General features: G+C 42.8%; 2 protein-coding genes across 12 annotated transcripts in view; one reads left to right on the top strand and one right to left on the bottom strand.

The window, feature by feature from the left end:
• The window catches only part of CLDN10 (claudin 10), a 206,593-nt gene that overhangs the window by 180,015 nt on the left and 13,913 nt on the right, over window positions 1–12,665 (top strand). The gene's annotated exons all lie outside the window — the stretch shown is intronic.
• Window positions 1–12,665, bottom strand: part of DZIP1 (DAZ interacting zinc finger protein 1) — a 63,419-nt gene that overhangs the window by 29,982 nt on the left and 20,772 nt on the right. For all 9 annotated transcript variants that reach the window (XM_074021278.1, XM_074021277.1, XM_005586108.4 and 6 more), the window contains 4 exons: window positions 10,894–11,031; window positions 8,249–8,311; window positions 866–1,006; window positions 272–320 (listed from right to left, as the gene is read on the bottom strand). In XM_074021278.1, coding sequence (XP_073877379.1) covers window positions 272–320; window positions 866–1,006; window positions 8,249–8,311; window positions 10,894–11,031 — 391 coding nt within the window. The remainder of the gene's footprint in view (window positions 1–271; window positions 321–865; window positions 1,007–8,248; window positions 8,312–10,893; window positions 11,032–12,665) is intronic.

Below are 12,665 nucleotides of genomic sequence, written 5' to 3' on the forward strand. Positions count from 1 at the left end.
GGTTCCCAAGTAGGTATTATGTGTCTAAAAGTATTCTGATTAAAAAAATGAAACAACTACGTGATAGTTTAGATTTTTTAAATTCTTCACCTTTCTGGGTTGTGGTAACAAATCTCTCGAATTAGAATAATAGAGGACAAACCTACCAAATTAATACAACAAGAAGAATGCCATCTTAGCACACATAAACAAGTGGGGCCCACATTCTTCTGAAGCCCAGCGCAGTTGGGGAGGTCCCCTCGCTGCCAGCACCGGGATCCCATCCACTTACCTTTGGGTTCACTGATACTGTTTACTGGATTACAGGTAAAGTCTTTAATCTGCAAAGAAAGACAGTCTTCTAGTGATATGTCTGAAGTTAGACAGGGACACACACATGGGATAATGGAAAGATACTGTTATTAGTAAATTAACCTTTTCACTAAATCATCCAGGGACATAGGGCTTGTGGACTTTAAAAGCATAGAGGCAAAAGTTATTACCCAAACCTCACCATTACACAATATATTCATGTAAAAAAACCTGTCCATGTACACCTTGAGTCTAAAATAAAATAACAAAAAAAGTTTTTTAAGTTGCATTTGGTTTTGGCTGCTTCTCAGGGTAATTACTGAATGAAATTCTTATTTACCTTCAAATCAAATTAATTTTGAACTTTAACTGTATAAATCTTCAACATATTACTTTTAAATACCTTTTAAAAATGTATTTTATTGCACTAGCTTTTATAAGCAATCACAAGGGGAAAAATATTCCATCTTCCTCACCTTATACCACTTACAAATGCTCTAAAGTAAAAAACACATGTTCTTAGATAGACTGCGTTGCTTAAAGAAGCACGGTGCCACACTGTCGCCAGACATACCTGCTGTCTCTGAGTTATAATCAGCTCGTTCTGCTCCTGAAGTCTCTGCCCTAGCTCTTCTATCCTTTTCTTGTAGAAAACATTGCTTGCATTTAGATCATCTATCATTGAGGTTCGAAGTTTCTCTATATGTGACAGGAGCTGAAAAACAGTTAAGAAAGGCATCTGTCTGTAAGCTGCATGTCAAATGTCTTCATTCTCCAGATTTCAGGTACGTGCCCTGCCTGTTTTGCTGGCCTGATGCTATCCATGCACATCAAACCATTGAAAAAATATTTGATCATGGTAGATCCTGACCCTGGCTGCTCTAGGTGCTTCATCTGTGTTCCCAAGGGAGCTCATGACCCCAGACAATGCTGATACTGGGAGCAGCTAAGCCAACTAGAGCACATAACATGAAATAACACATGATGAGCAATGATAAAGGATTCAGGCTTCTCCTGCAGAGTGGCTCTGACCCTCAGTACTAAATTTTTCCTGCAGTCCTGTCCTTCACATGCCACCTGGCCCATCCTAGGCCAGAGAGCACATCTTAATTTTTTTTTTTTTTTTTGACATGGAGTCTCACTCTGTCACCCAGGCTGGAGTGCAGTGGAGCAATCTTGGCTCACTGCTGCCTCTGCCTCCTGGGATCAAGCAATTTTCCTGCCTCAGCCTCCTGAGCAGCTGGGATTACAGGCCCACACAACCACACCTGGCTAAATGTTGTATTTTTAGTGGAGACGGGGTTTCACCATGTTAACCAGGCTGGTCTCGAACTCCTGACCTCAGGCGATCCACCCACCTTGGCCTCCCAAAGTGTTGGGATTATAGGTGTGAGCCACCATGCCCAGCCACATCTTAATTATTTTATATTCCCAGAAACTAGCCCAATCCCTGGCCCTTAGCAGGTTCTCTGAGAAATGTTTACTGATAAATGTTTACTGAGAAAAAGAGGGGCGATGATGGAGATTAGAGGGAAAGAGGGAGGGAGGGAAAGAAAGGGAGAGAAGCAGAGGACAGAGACACGCAGATATATTCATCTTTAGAGATAATGTCATGGAAGATCATAGACTGGACAAAAGGAATTCAAGAAGAATTTGTTTTCAATAATTGAAGGAAAGGTGCTTAAAGCAATTTCAGTAGTTGTTTAAACAGAGAAGGTTTAAAAAAAAAAAAAGGGGTGGAGGGCGCTTGAGGTCAGGCACCATGGCTCATGCCTGTAATCCCAACATTTTGGGAGGCCGAGGCAGGCAGATCACTTGAGGTCAGGAGTTTGAGATCAGCTGGCCAAAATGGCAAAACCCCATCTCTAATAAAAATACAAAAATCAGCCAGGTGTGGTGATGGGCGCCTGTAATCCCAGCTACTCGGGAGGCTGAGGCAGGAGAATTTTTGAATCCAGGAGGCAGAGGCTGCAGTGAGCTGAGATCATGTCATTGTACTCCAGCCTGGGCGACAGAGTGAGATTCTATCTCAAAAAAATAAAAAATTAAAAAAAAAAAGACTTGATAATTGGGGTGAAGGACATTCCAAGTCTATGTCCTGGAAGTGGTGACAGGGTATGCTGATCAAATAAAGGAGCAGGAAGTATCCATGCCTGAGATAAGCATATAAGGGCACCTAGACCAGCATTTCCTTATTTGCTTGCTTTTAGAAAATTAACACTCACTGTGTACTAGATGCACTTCATTTTGTTGAGTCCACGCCACAATTTTACAGACACATGTTGGCCCCATCGTACAGATAGGAAAACTCAAGTCTAGAAAGGTAAAGTCACTGGCCCTAATTGAAACAGCTGAAGGGGGCAGAGCCCAGACTTAAACTTTCACATGCACGTTTCAAGGTCGGTGCTTTTTTGGGAGGCTATGGAGGGAGAATCGCTGGAGTCCAGGAGTTGGAGATCAGCGTGGGCAACACAGTAAGACCTGTCTCTACAAAAAGTTTTAAAACTTAAGCTAGGTGTGGTGGGGTGAGACTGTAGTTCTAGTTCATCGGGAGGCTGAGGTGGAAGGGTTGCTTGACCCCAGGAGGTTGGGGCTGCAGTGAGTTATGCTCATGCCACTGCACTCCAGCCCGGGCGAGAGAGTAAGACCCTGTCTCAAAAAAAAAAAAAAAAAAAAAAAAAAAAAAAAGCAGTGTCTTAGCATCCTGCATGGCTTTGCCTCTGAAATCTCCGTGATCCTATGAGGCTGGACAAACACTGGGTGGAACCAATCTAGAAAGATTTTCCGAGTGAAACCTAAAAAGGATCTTTCCTATCCTAGTGGATACTAAGAACCTCCCCCAAGGAGGGCATTGCCAAGAGCTTTCATCCTTACAGGCCCCTGGAAAAGTGGCCTCCAAAGCAGTCTGGGAAACGCTGAGCTGGAAAATAGAAAGAAAAGCCAGTAAAAAATGTCCAGGCTGCCGGATAGAGGTTTAGGGTCTTGGCCTTGATCAACTACTTGGGGAGTTGCTCCAGGCCCCAGGAAGAAAGGAGGTGGGGGAAAATCTAAGTTTGTGGAGAGAGGAATGGAGAGGGTCTAGGCAAACACAGCCAGAAATTATTTTGAAGTTTGCAGCTCATAAGCCCATTTTCTATTATCCCATTTCAAGTACTACGCATTTTTCCCTACCGGTCCACATCACCCCATCCTCCCTTCCTTCATTATGTGACCATTTGACAACCTCCCAAGCTCTCAAGGGTCTTCTTTTGGGTAAAAAGGACATGCCATCGCTTATCTGTGACTGCCTCTGAACTCTTACCAATGTTATTTAAAACAAAAAAAATTGCCAAGAATCTAGGTAAATCAATAGAAAGTTGGCAAATGCAACTTCCCCTAAACAGAGAAATACAATACGTGCATTGTGGGAATAGCAGGCACCAATCATGTGGAATAATTAATAGTTAGGTCTCAGGCAGAGATTACTAAACCTGATTGAATTCACCCCTCTGTTAGGGTTTAAGAGAAAAGAAGGGAGAGGTAAGCAGCTTCTAAACAAGCGAAACCAACAGACAAGGAAGGAGTGCAGCCTAGCGGTGGCACAAATCCCCCTCACATACCCAGTACATGAGGTGTGCCCCACTCAAAACCAGGAAAGGCCTCACCTTCTTCCTCAGTGACAACCGTCAGTCTTTCTCTCTATCATGACTCACAATGACAAAGTGTAAAAACTGTAACTTGCTTTCTATTCCAGCCAGAGGCCACTGAAATTCCCACAACTGCTTTGAAATACAGATGGCTTTAAAGGGGCCAGGATTTAAAAACTCCGCCCCCAACCTCGGCCCACCGATTAATAAAGAAACCTGAATTCTGTCCCTAAATACCAATGCTAGAAAGATGGCCTGAAGAATAAGAGTAGGGATTTTAATGATCTAAGAGCAGTGGTCCAAACCATAGATCCAAAACAGAATAGCCTGGGTGGCTTTTGGTTTATTTCCAAAATCCATGTGTCCCAGACTTACCTACTAAATCAAGATCTCAGGGAGTGGAGCTGGTCACGTGTACTCTGGAAAACAGTCTCAGATAATTCCGAAGTGCATCCCTGGTTAGGGATTACCATGTTAGAGCAACCAAAGAAAAGATCCTGAGTTCTTACAGAAAAGCAACCACTCGAAGCTGTCACTGCCTGTTTTCCTTCCCAGCTGGGAGCTTCACAGGTGAGTGCCTGAAGCTAGACAGGCCAGCCAGTGTAGTATGCCCTGGAGTATACAGGGCCTGCATTCAAATACCAGCGACTGTGGGCAAGACAGCATCTGTCTAAGCCCGTTTCCTCACCTGTAAAATGGGTGACAGCACCTACCTCATAGAACTCTTAGAAGGATTAAGTATATGGCAAATACAAATATCCATTTATTTCTAAATGTTCCCATGAAACCAATGGTATGCTGGTTAATCAGCTTTCAAAACAAAACAAAACAAAACACCCTGATGAGGAGAAATGTGCCCAGTTGAGAGCCAGTATGAGTCAGCGCCAGGACACTAGGACATGAACGGTAAGAACGGGCCACGTTTGCTTCCGTGTAATGCAGGGGGACAAAGGAGAACACTCCTTGCACAGTGGAGCCACTTGTGGTGCGGAGAAACTACCGTCCACTGCTCCTGGGATCCTGCATCTTAGCTGCCATAGATAAAATATGCTGGGAGGTGAACGCCATCGTCCTACTACACAGTCATTGCCACGGGGGCAGCTCCCTAGGTGCAGGGTGGAAACCTGGACTAGTGTCCTCCCTACAGAAGATGGTGCTTAGACCTCCAGACAATTCTGGTAACCCTGCTCTTCTGAACCCTACAATCAGCCTTTCTCCAACTATGAAAACAAGGCTGAAAGATGCCCTGGCTAGACGTCTAGCTACCTTCCACTTTCATTCTGCAAGTGTGTAGCGAGTGCCAACCACATTTCAGGCACATGAGTGGATGCTGGGAAGACAATGGAGAGCGAAACAGATAGAGCCCTTTACTCAGAGGGCCAAGGATATGATTGGAGAGACAGATAACAAACAAGGAAAAAAATAAGCAAGTAAACTATTTAAAATAGTGCTCAGAGCTCTGCTTGAGATGTGATGGGAATAATAAAAAAAGGGACTACCTACTTGGATAGAGTGACATCAGGTGACCAGGGCCCAGAGGCCAGAGGCAGTGGGGTAGGCAGGGTTCTCAGGGGGCTCTCAAGGTTGCACTCCTGGTGTACACCCCTGTGTGATGCTGTCCCTTGGTCTGAAGAGAACATTGTGCTTCTCAACCACAGAATATGGCAAAGGTGAAGGGACTTTGGAGATGCAATTGCAGTCCCAAATCTGCAGACTCTGAGGTTATGAAAACGAAGATTATCCTGTGTTGGCCTGTCTTATTCAGGTGAGCCCCCTAAAAGAAGTTCCAGGCCGGGCACGGTGGCTCACGCCTGTAATCCCTATACTTTGGGAGGCCAAGGCAGGTGGATCACCTGAGGTCAGGAGCTCGAGACCAGCCAAGCCAAAAAGATGAAACCCTGTCTCTACTAAAAATACAAAAATTAGCTCGGCATGGTGGCGCGTAATCCCAGCTATTCAGGAGGCTGAGGCAGGAGAATCACTTGAACCCGGGAAGCGGAGGTTACAGTGAGCCAGAATGGCATCACTGCACTCCAGCCTGGGCAATAGAGTGAGACTCTGTCCCACCAAAAAGAAAAAAAAAAAACAAAAAGTAAGAAGTCCCAGGCCCTTCCTGAAGGGGGAGAATGTAAGCAAGAGAGACACACTCTCACTGGCCTTGAAGTCATCATGCTGTGTACTGCTATGGAGAAGGAGTAGCCTCTGGGACCTAATAGTCTCAGACCTTCAAATAACCACAAGGAACCCCAGACAGGAACACAGCCCAGCTGACACTCTCAATGCAGCCTGTGAGTCCCTGAGCCCAGCCATGCCCTGCCTGGACTCCTATACATTGAGAAGAGAAATACATGCCATTTTCACCCACTCAATTTGTGGTCATTTGCTACACAGAATAGAAAACTCATACCGAGGGCAAGGAGGTAGCCATGTGAAGAGAAAGCGGAAGGGCTTCCCAACAATGACAACCAGGTATAAAAAAGGAAAAGGCCAGAATGTTCTAGAAGTTAGCAGAATTAGAATTAGAATCGTAGCTGGAAAGAGGAGGTTCCGGGAGGGGGGAGGGTGGCCAGCAGCCAGGTTATTTTTCTGGCTCTGTGGAGAGCAAACTAAGGAAGGGGAAGGCTGGAATTGAGAAGACCCACCCTGGGGCCCATTCAGAAATGGAGGCTTAGTTAGTGGTAGAGGCAACAGGAAACAGAAGAACTGGTTCCATACAGCGAGCCCTGCAGACAGCCTGGACTTGGGGATTGAGAGAGAAAGGTGGAATCAAGATGAGCATCTGGAAGAACGAGGGTGCCATTTGCCACGTCTGGGAACAAACCAAGAACTTCATCTTAGGCATGTTGCACTTGAGAAGCCCATGGAGATGTCAGTACAAAGCTGGCTACCTAATCTGGAACTCAGAAGAATTGTTTAGGCTGAAGAAGTAAACATGGGCATGATCCACACACAGCCCTAACCCCACTTCAAGAAACTCTCTCCATTCAGTCCCTAGGGTACTCTGCATTTATCCCATCCTGATTCCCATATCTGTACCCTCACTCCTACTCTCCTTTTGTACTGTAAGCAGTCTGAGGGCAGGCATTGTTCCACACCTCTTTTTAGCCTTATAAAGTGTAGTACATAGCAGATGCTCAGCAAATATCTCCTAAATTGAACTGCCACATCAGTGATACAATTTTCAATATACTGTATATGTGTATGTATATAGATATGTATATTGGTTGTATGTCTGTGTATTATCACTATAAATTTGCATGATGAAATGATATTATAAATGGAATAGAGGAAAAATAGTGGTTCCTATTTCATTTTCTGGAAATGATACAATCTTAAAGGTAGATTAATGTCTAACTTTCCCATCGAAGTTCCTCAAGAACTGCAGATGTTTTGTGAAATATTTTTAGTTTTTGTTTGCTTTGCTTTAGCTTGGCTCTAGTACTGTTCACAGTTTCTTTTTTACCCCCATCTTCCTCAGTATTTGTTCCACTTTGGAGAAATATAAGCTGATAAATTTTTTGATCATCTGAACACACTTCATCCTAGCAATTATACACACACATATTATATGATCTTTTGTTGTTTAATATTCTACTAAGAAAGGTAATATTAGAAAATGTGCAAAAGAGGAAACATTTTTTCCATTCAGAAAAGATCTACAAGAAATACTAAGGTACAAAATACAATTTCAAGTGAAAAAATAAACAGAAGTTTTCCTATTTTAAGATCTTCTCAAATACATCTACTTTAGATGTTTTGCACTAGTGTAAACACATTTTAACACTTAAATTTCTGATGTACTTAGGTGAAAGAGAATCCGTGTCATAATTAAAAGCTTGTTTTCATTAAAGTGATTTTAATGTAAACAGTTCTTGCCTTTTTAAAAAATTACATTGCAGTTCTGTGATGCAAAAAAATCAGAAATATGTATTTGACAATGAAGAAATGATTACGTAACTTATGATACATCCAATAAGATCATCATGACATCATTAAAAGTCATGATTTTGAAGAATACTTTAAAACTTAGGAAAGGTCTATGATATATAAAGTGAAAAGTGTACAAACCTATAAAACATAATTCGAATGTTGTAAAGCTATGTATATATGAGGTTCTACACTTACAGAAATGCGTAAAAGAAAACTGAAACAAATTATAAGAAAGTAGTAGCAGTGGTTATTGTTCATGTTAGAATTATACGTAATTTTAATTTTGCTACACATTTCTCCCCAAATGTTATTAAGTGGACAAATATTATGTTTATGAAAAAGAAAAGCAAATATTCCTTTAAAACATGGCCCACTTTAAGCCATTGGTTTCTTAACCTTACCCGACCCTTCTCTTTCTTGTGTTCTTGATGAATAGCTTGAACTCGAGCTGTCCATTTGCTTTCCTACAAAATAAAAGAATAATTTATGTACAACTGTAACAATGAGATCTATGCAATATGGAAGCTTCCTTTTTAGTGAATACCTATGAAACCCAACTATCTATCTGGTAAAATTTAAGCTAGTGAAATAGTCTGGCTCTCTGTCCCCACTCAAATCTCATGTGTTGGAGGAAGGGCCTGGTGGGAGATGACTGAATCATGGGGGTGGATGTCCCCCTTGCTGTTCTCATGATAGTGAGTGAGTTCTCACAAGATCTGGTTGTTTAAAAGTGTGTAGCACTTCCCTCTTTGCTCTCTCTCTCCTGGCTCCACCATCTTAAGACATGCTTGCTTCCCCTTTGTCCTTCTGCCATGATTGTAAGTTTCCTAAGGCCTCCCCAGCCATGCCTCCTGTACAGCCTATGGAACTGTGAGTCAATTAAACCTCTTTTCTTTATAAATTACCCAGTCTTAGGTGGTTCTTTGTAGCAGTGTGAGAACAGACTAATACAGCTGGTATTTTTTAGAATATACACAGTCAAAAATGCTTAAATACATTTGCATCTGGTTTTAATCTTATACCATAAGGCAGGGGTCAGCAAAAATTTTTTAGTAAGGAGCTAATAGTAAATATCATAGGCTCTGGGGGCCAAACAACTTGGTCACAATACAACACAATACAGCTGTGTCATCCCACAACTGTATTGGGACAACAGCCATGGATAAGATGTAAATGAACTAGCACTCATAAAGTGTTACTGGGACATAGCCAGTAACACTTTATTTACAAAAGTAGGTGCTAGTTTGCCAACCTAAGAGGCCAAAAGGAAACACCAAGGTTTCTGAGGCCATGGGTTCTGAACTGACAACACAACTCACAGGACAGAAATAGAAGAAATTTAGGTGGGACCTTAGGATTTTAGAACCATGTCCTTCAGTTCATGAGTGACCAGCTGTAGTTTCCAGCCTGCTGGAAGCAGATGTCAACAGTTCGGTTCAGGACACAGCTCCTGGTTTCCTACCATATACCAGGCACCTCGCTGGATGGCCACTGGCAGGCTAAAAGAAGATTAAGAGACAGGCCCTGCTCTGGATGGGAGGCGAGTAGACACAGCCATGGAGAATCCACATACAATGTGTATGTGATCAGGTCCCACTTAGGGACTACAAAAATGCTATAGCCTAGAGGCTCAGGAGAACTTTCTGAAAGTGGTACCTCCCCCCGTGGCTGAATACTAAAGAATGAGTAAAAGACAGGTCCCGAAAACTGGGAGCTGCAGGACAGGCAGGAAGGCAGCCAGAGCTGAGGAAGAAGACAGAAGGCCATGTTCTCAGAGGCATGGGCTGCTGGGCCGCTGGAGTGCCAGGAAAGCAAAGAACAGAGAAAGATGTCCCAGGGATCAGAACCCAAAGGACCCTGCAAGCTGGTGGGAAGTCCAGAATAAGGGTCACTGAAGGACTTCAGACAGGACAGGGACATGGTCAGCCTGACTGCAGTGGAGCAGGTAGATTTGGGTAGGGGAGGAAAGACGTGAGCACTGAAGCAAGAAGCAGTGATCCCGATTTCCAAAGTTCACTTACCTTTTTTAGAATGACCCAGGCTTTTTAAAAAAATCCTGAATTCATAAGCTCTCATCTCTATTTTCTTCCTAGTTTAAAAAAAATTGTTCCCCTAAACCGCTGTGACCAAAATAGCCATGATGAAGACTGTGCTGATTACAGAAGTTCACTTCCAAATAAAAGTGATTGTCTCATAAATGTAAGAGATCTTGGCCAGTTAGCTGTGTGTGTGTATGTGTGTGTGTATACATATATATATGTGTGTATATATACGTGTGTATGTATATATACGTGTATGTGTGTGCGTGTGTGTATATATATACACACACACGTATATATACACATACACATATACACACGTATATATATACATACACACGTATACACACACACACACACACACACACACACACACATATATATATATATATATATATTTTGTTTGAGACTGAGTGTCACTCTTGTTGCCCAGGCTGGAGTGCAATGCTGTGATCTCAGCTCACTGCAACCTCTGCCTCCTGGGTTCAAGCAATTCTCCTGCCTCAGCCCTCCAAGTAGCTGGGATTACAGGCATCTGCAACCACGTCCAGCTAATTAAGCCAAGGTGGGTGGATCACCTGAGGTCAGGAAACCAGCCTGGCCAATATGGTGAAACTCCATTTCTACTAAAAATACAATTAGCAGTATATTTAAACTCTAAAACTAAATCTGGTGCTTCAATGTGCCCTTCTACGCCTTTTGAAATTGAAAGCTACATCTGAAAGATGAAAAATGAATAGCTAGGTTATACTAACCAATTCAAATTGATTTTATGGAGAGAAGAAACAAAACAGTTTTGCCAACTGTTGTGTATGCTATTTGCCAACAGCAAGCGTGTAACAAACACCTCTTATGACTTAGGCATGTTGCAGGAGAAAAATAAGAGCTAGTCACCTTCATGGTTACTGAAAAAGACACACACTTTTTCTGCAGATGGCACTCACGGTAAATTACTTCGCTAAGAAAAAGAAAGGCATCCACTGCAGCTGCCACCCACTTGCACGTACCTGACTATCAAGAAGCTGCATGACATTATGGAAATCCTGGGGATATGGAGAACGGTCTTCTTTAAACTCGTGTGCATCTTTTAATGTGCCTATGTTGGACTTGATCTGCATATTGGACTTCTGGATTTCTGACAGTTGCTATAAGATAAAATTCAAGCTCAGTACTACAGTTAGACTTTTATAAGACTGAAACGGAGAATAAAATCAGGGAGCACGTAGCTGTGTTTTAAATCTGACTGCCCTCTTGGATGCTCCTGGATGCTCTTGGAAGCTTCTCCCACTTCTGCTTCCCTGTGGTTTTACTGGTTTATTTCTACTGCTTGCTGGTCTTCCTATCAGAATATGTACAGGGTGAAAAAAGGGGAAGGAAAATCTAACTTTCTAATCTTAAATGAGTCTATTTTTTTTTTTTTTTTTTTTTTTGAGACAGGGTCTCATTCTGTTGCCCAGGCTAGAGTGCAGTGATATGATCATGGCTCACTGCAGCCTCAACCCCTGGGTTCAAGCAATCCTTCCACCTCAGCACCCCCCCCCCCCCAGGTAGCTGGGACTACAGGCGTGCACCATCACACCTGGCTAATTTTTGTATTTTTTTTGTAGAGACAGGGTTTTGCCATGTTGCCCAGGCTGGTCGCAAACTCCTGGGCTTACACAACAATCTGCCTACCTCAGCCTCCCAAGGTGCTGGGATTACAGGTGTGAGCCATCAGGCCCAGATGGGGCTTAAAATTTTTTATGGGCACTTAATAGGCACCAGAAACAGAAGAACTGAATGCACCTGGTTCTTAAGCTAGTTTAGTGAGAGGCCAACACTGTCCAGGGACCACATCAGTAAATCCATTAGGGACATAATGTTTTAATTTTACCCTTTTCTTTTGAAAAGGTAACATTGTTCCTAATGTTACTCATGGCAAAAACCCTCAGAAAACCACAGAAGGTAACATGTTAACTTCAAAAACAAAAGGATAGGGGAGCGCACTTCTCCTCTCCTCAGTGTAGGCTGCTCATAGTGACTTCATTTCAGAAAGGACAGCAGGGAAAGGAGGAAAAAAGAGAAATTCTTTGGTGGACAAACCTGACAAACACTACCTCAGCCAGGTAGCCAAGCTCAATAGCAACAGTTATAAATCATGTAGATTCATAACACGAGGTCTCAGACAAAACATTCAACTGTACCGCTCCTGCACAAAAATGCCACCGACAGCACGTAAATTACCAAACATGGCTGTGTTTCAATAAAACTTCACTCATGACACTGAAATGTGAACTTTAATGAAATTTTCCTGTGTCACAAAATAGTCTTCTTTTTTTCCAACATTTTAAAAATGTAAAAACTGGCTGAGCACAATGGCTCACACATGTAATCCCAGCACTTTGGGAGGCCCAAAATCGTCTCTACCAAAAATACAAAAATTAGCTGGGTGTGGTGGCATGTGCCTGTAACCCCAGCTACTCAGGAGGCTGAGGCACGAGACTCACTTGAACCCAGGAGGCAGAGGTTGCAGTGAGCCAAGATTGTGCCGCTACCCTCCAGACTGGGTGGCAGAGACTCTGTCTCGAAAAAAATAAAAAGTAAAAATGTAAAAACTATTCTTATGTCACAGGCCATTCAAAATCAGGTGGTATGCTGGACTTGGTTCATGGGCCATCGTTCACCAAACCTCATGCTAGAGTTTAAAGAGTTTTAGGAAAGCCCTCAGGTGAATTCCAAAAATCTCTCTATTTTTGTTTATAAAACTTGTTGGCCCCTAGAGGGAGCTCAAGGACCTTTG

Source organism: Macaca fascicularis, chromosome 17 (assembly GCF_037993035.2).
Source record: "Macaca fascicularis isolate 582-1 chromosome 17, T2T-MFA8v1.1".
Classification (NCBI taxonomy): domain Eukaryota; kingdom Metazoa; phylum Chordata; class Mammalia; order Primates; family Cercopithecidae; genus Macaca; species Macaca fascicularis.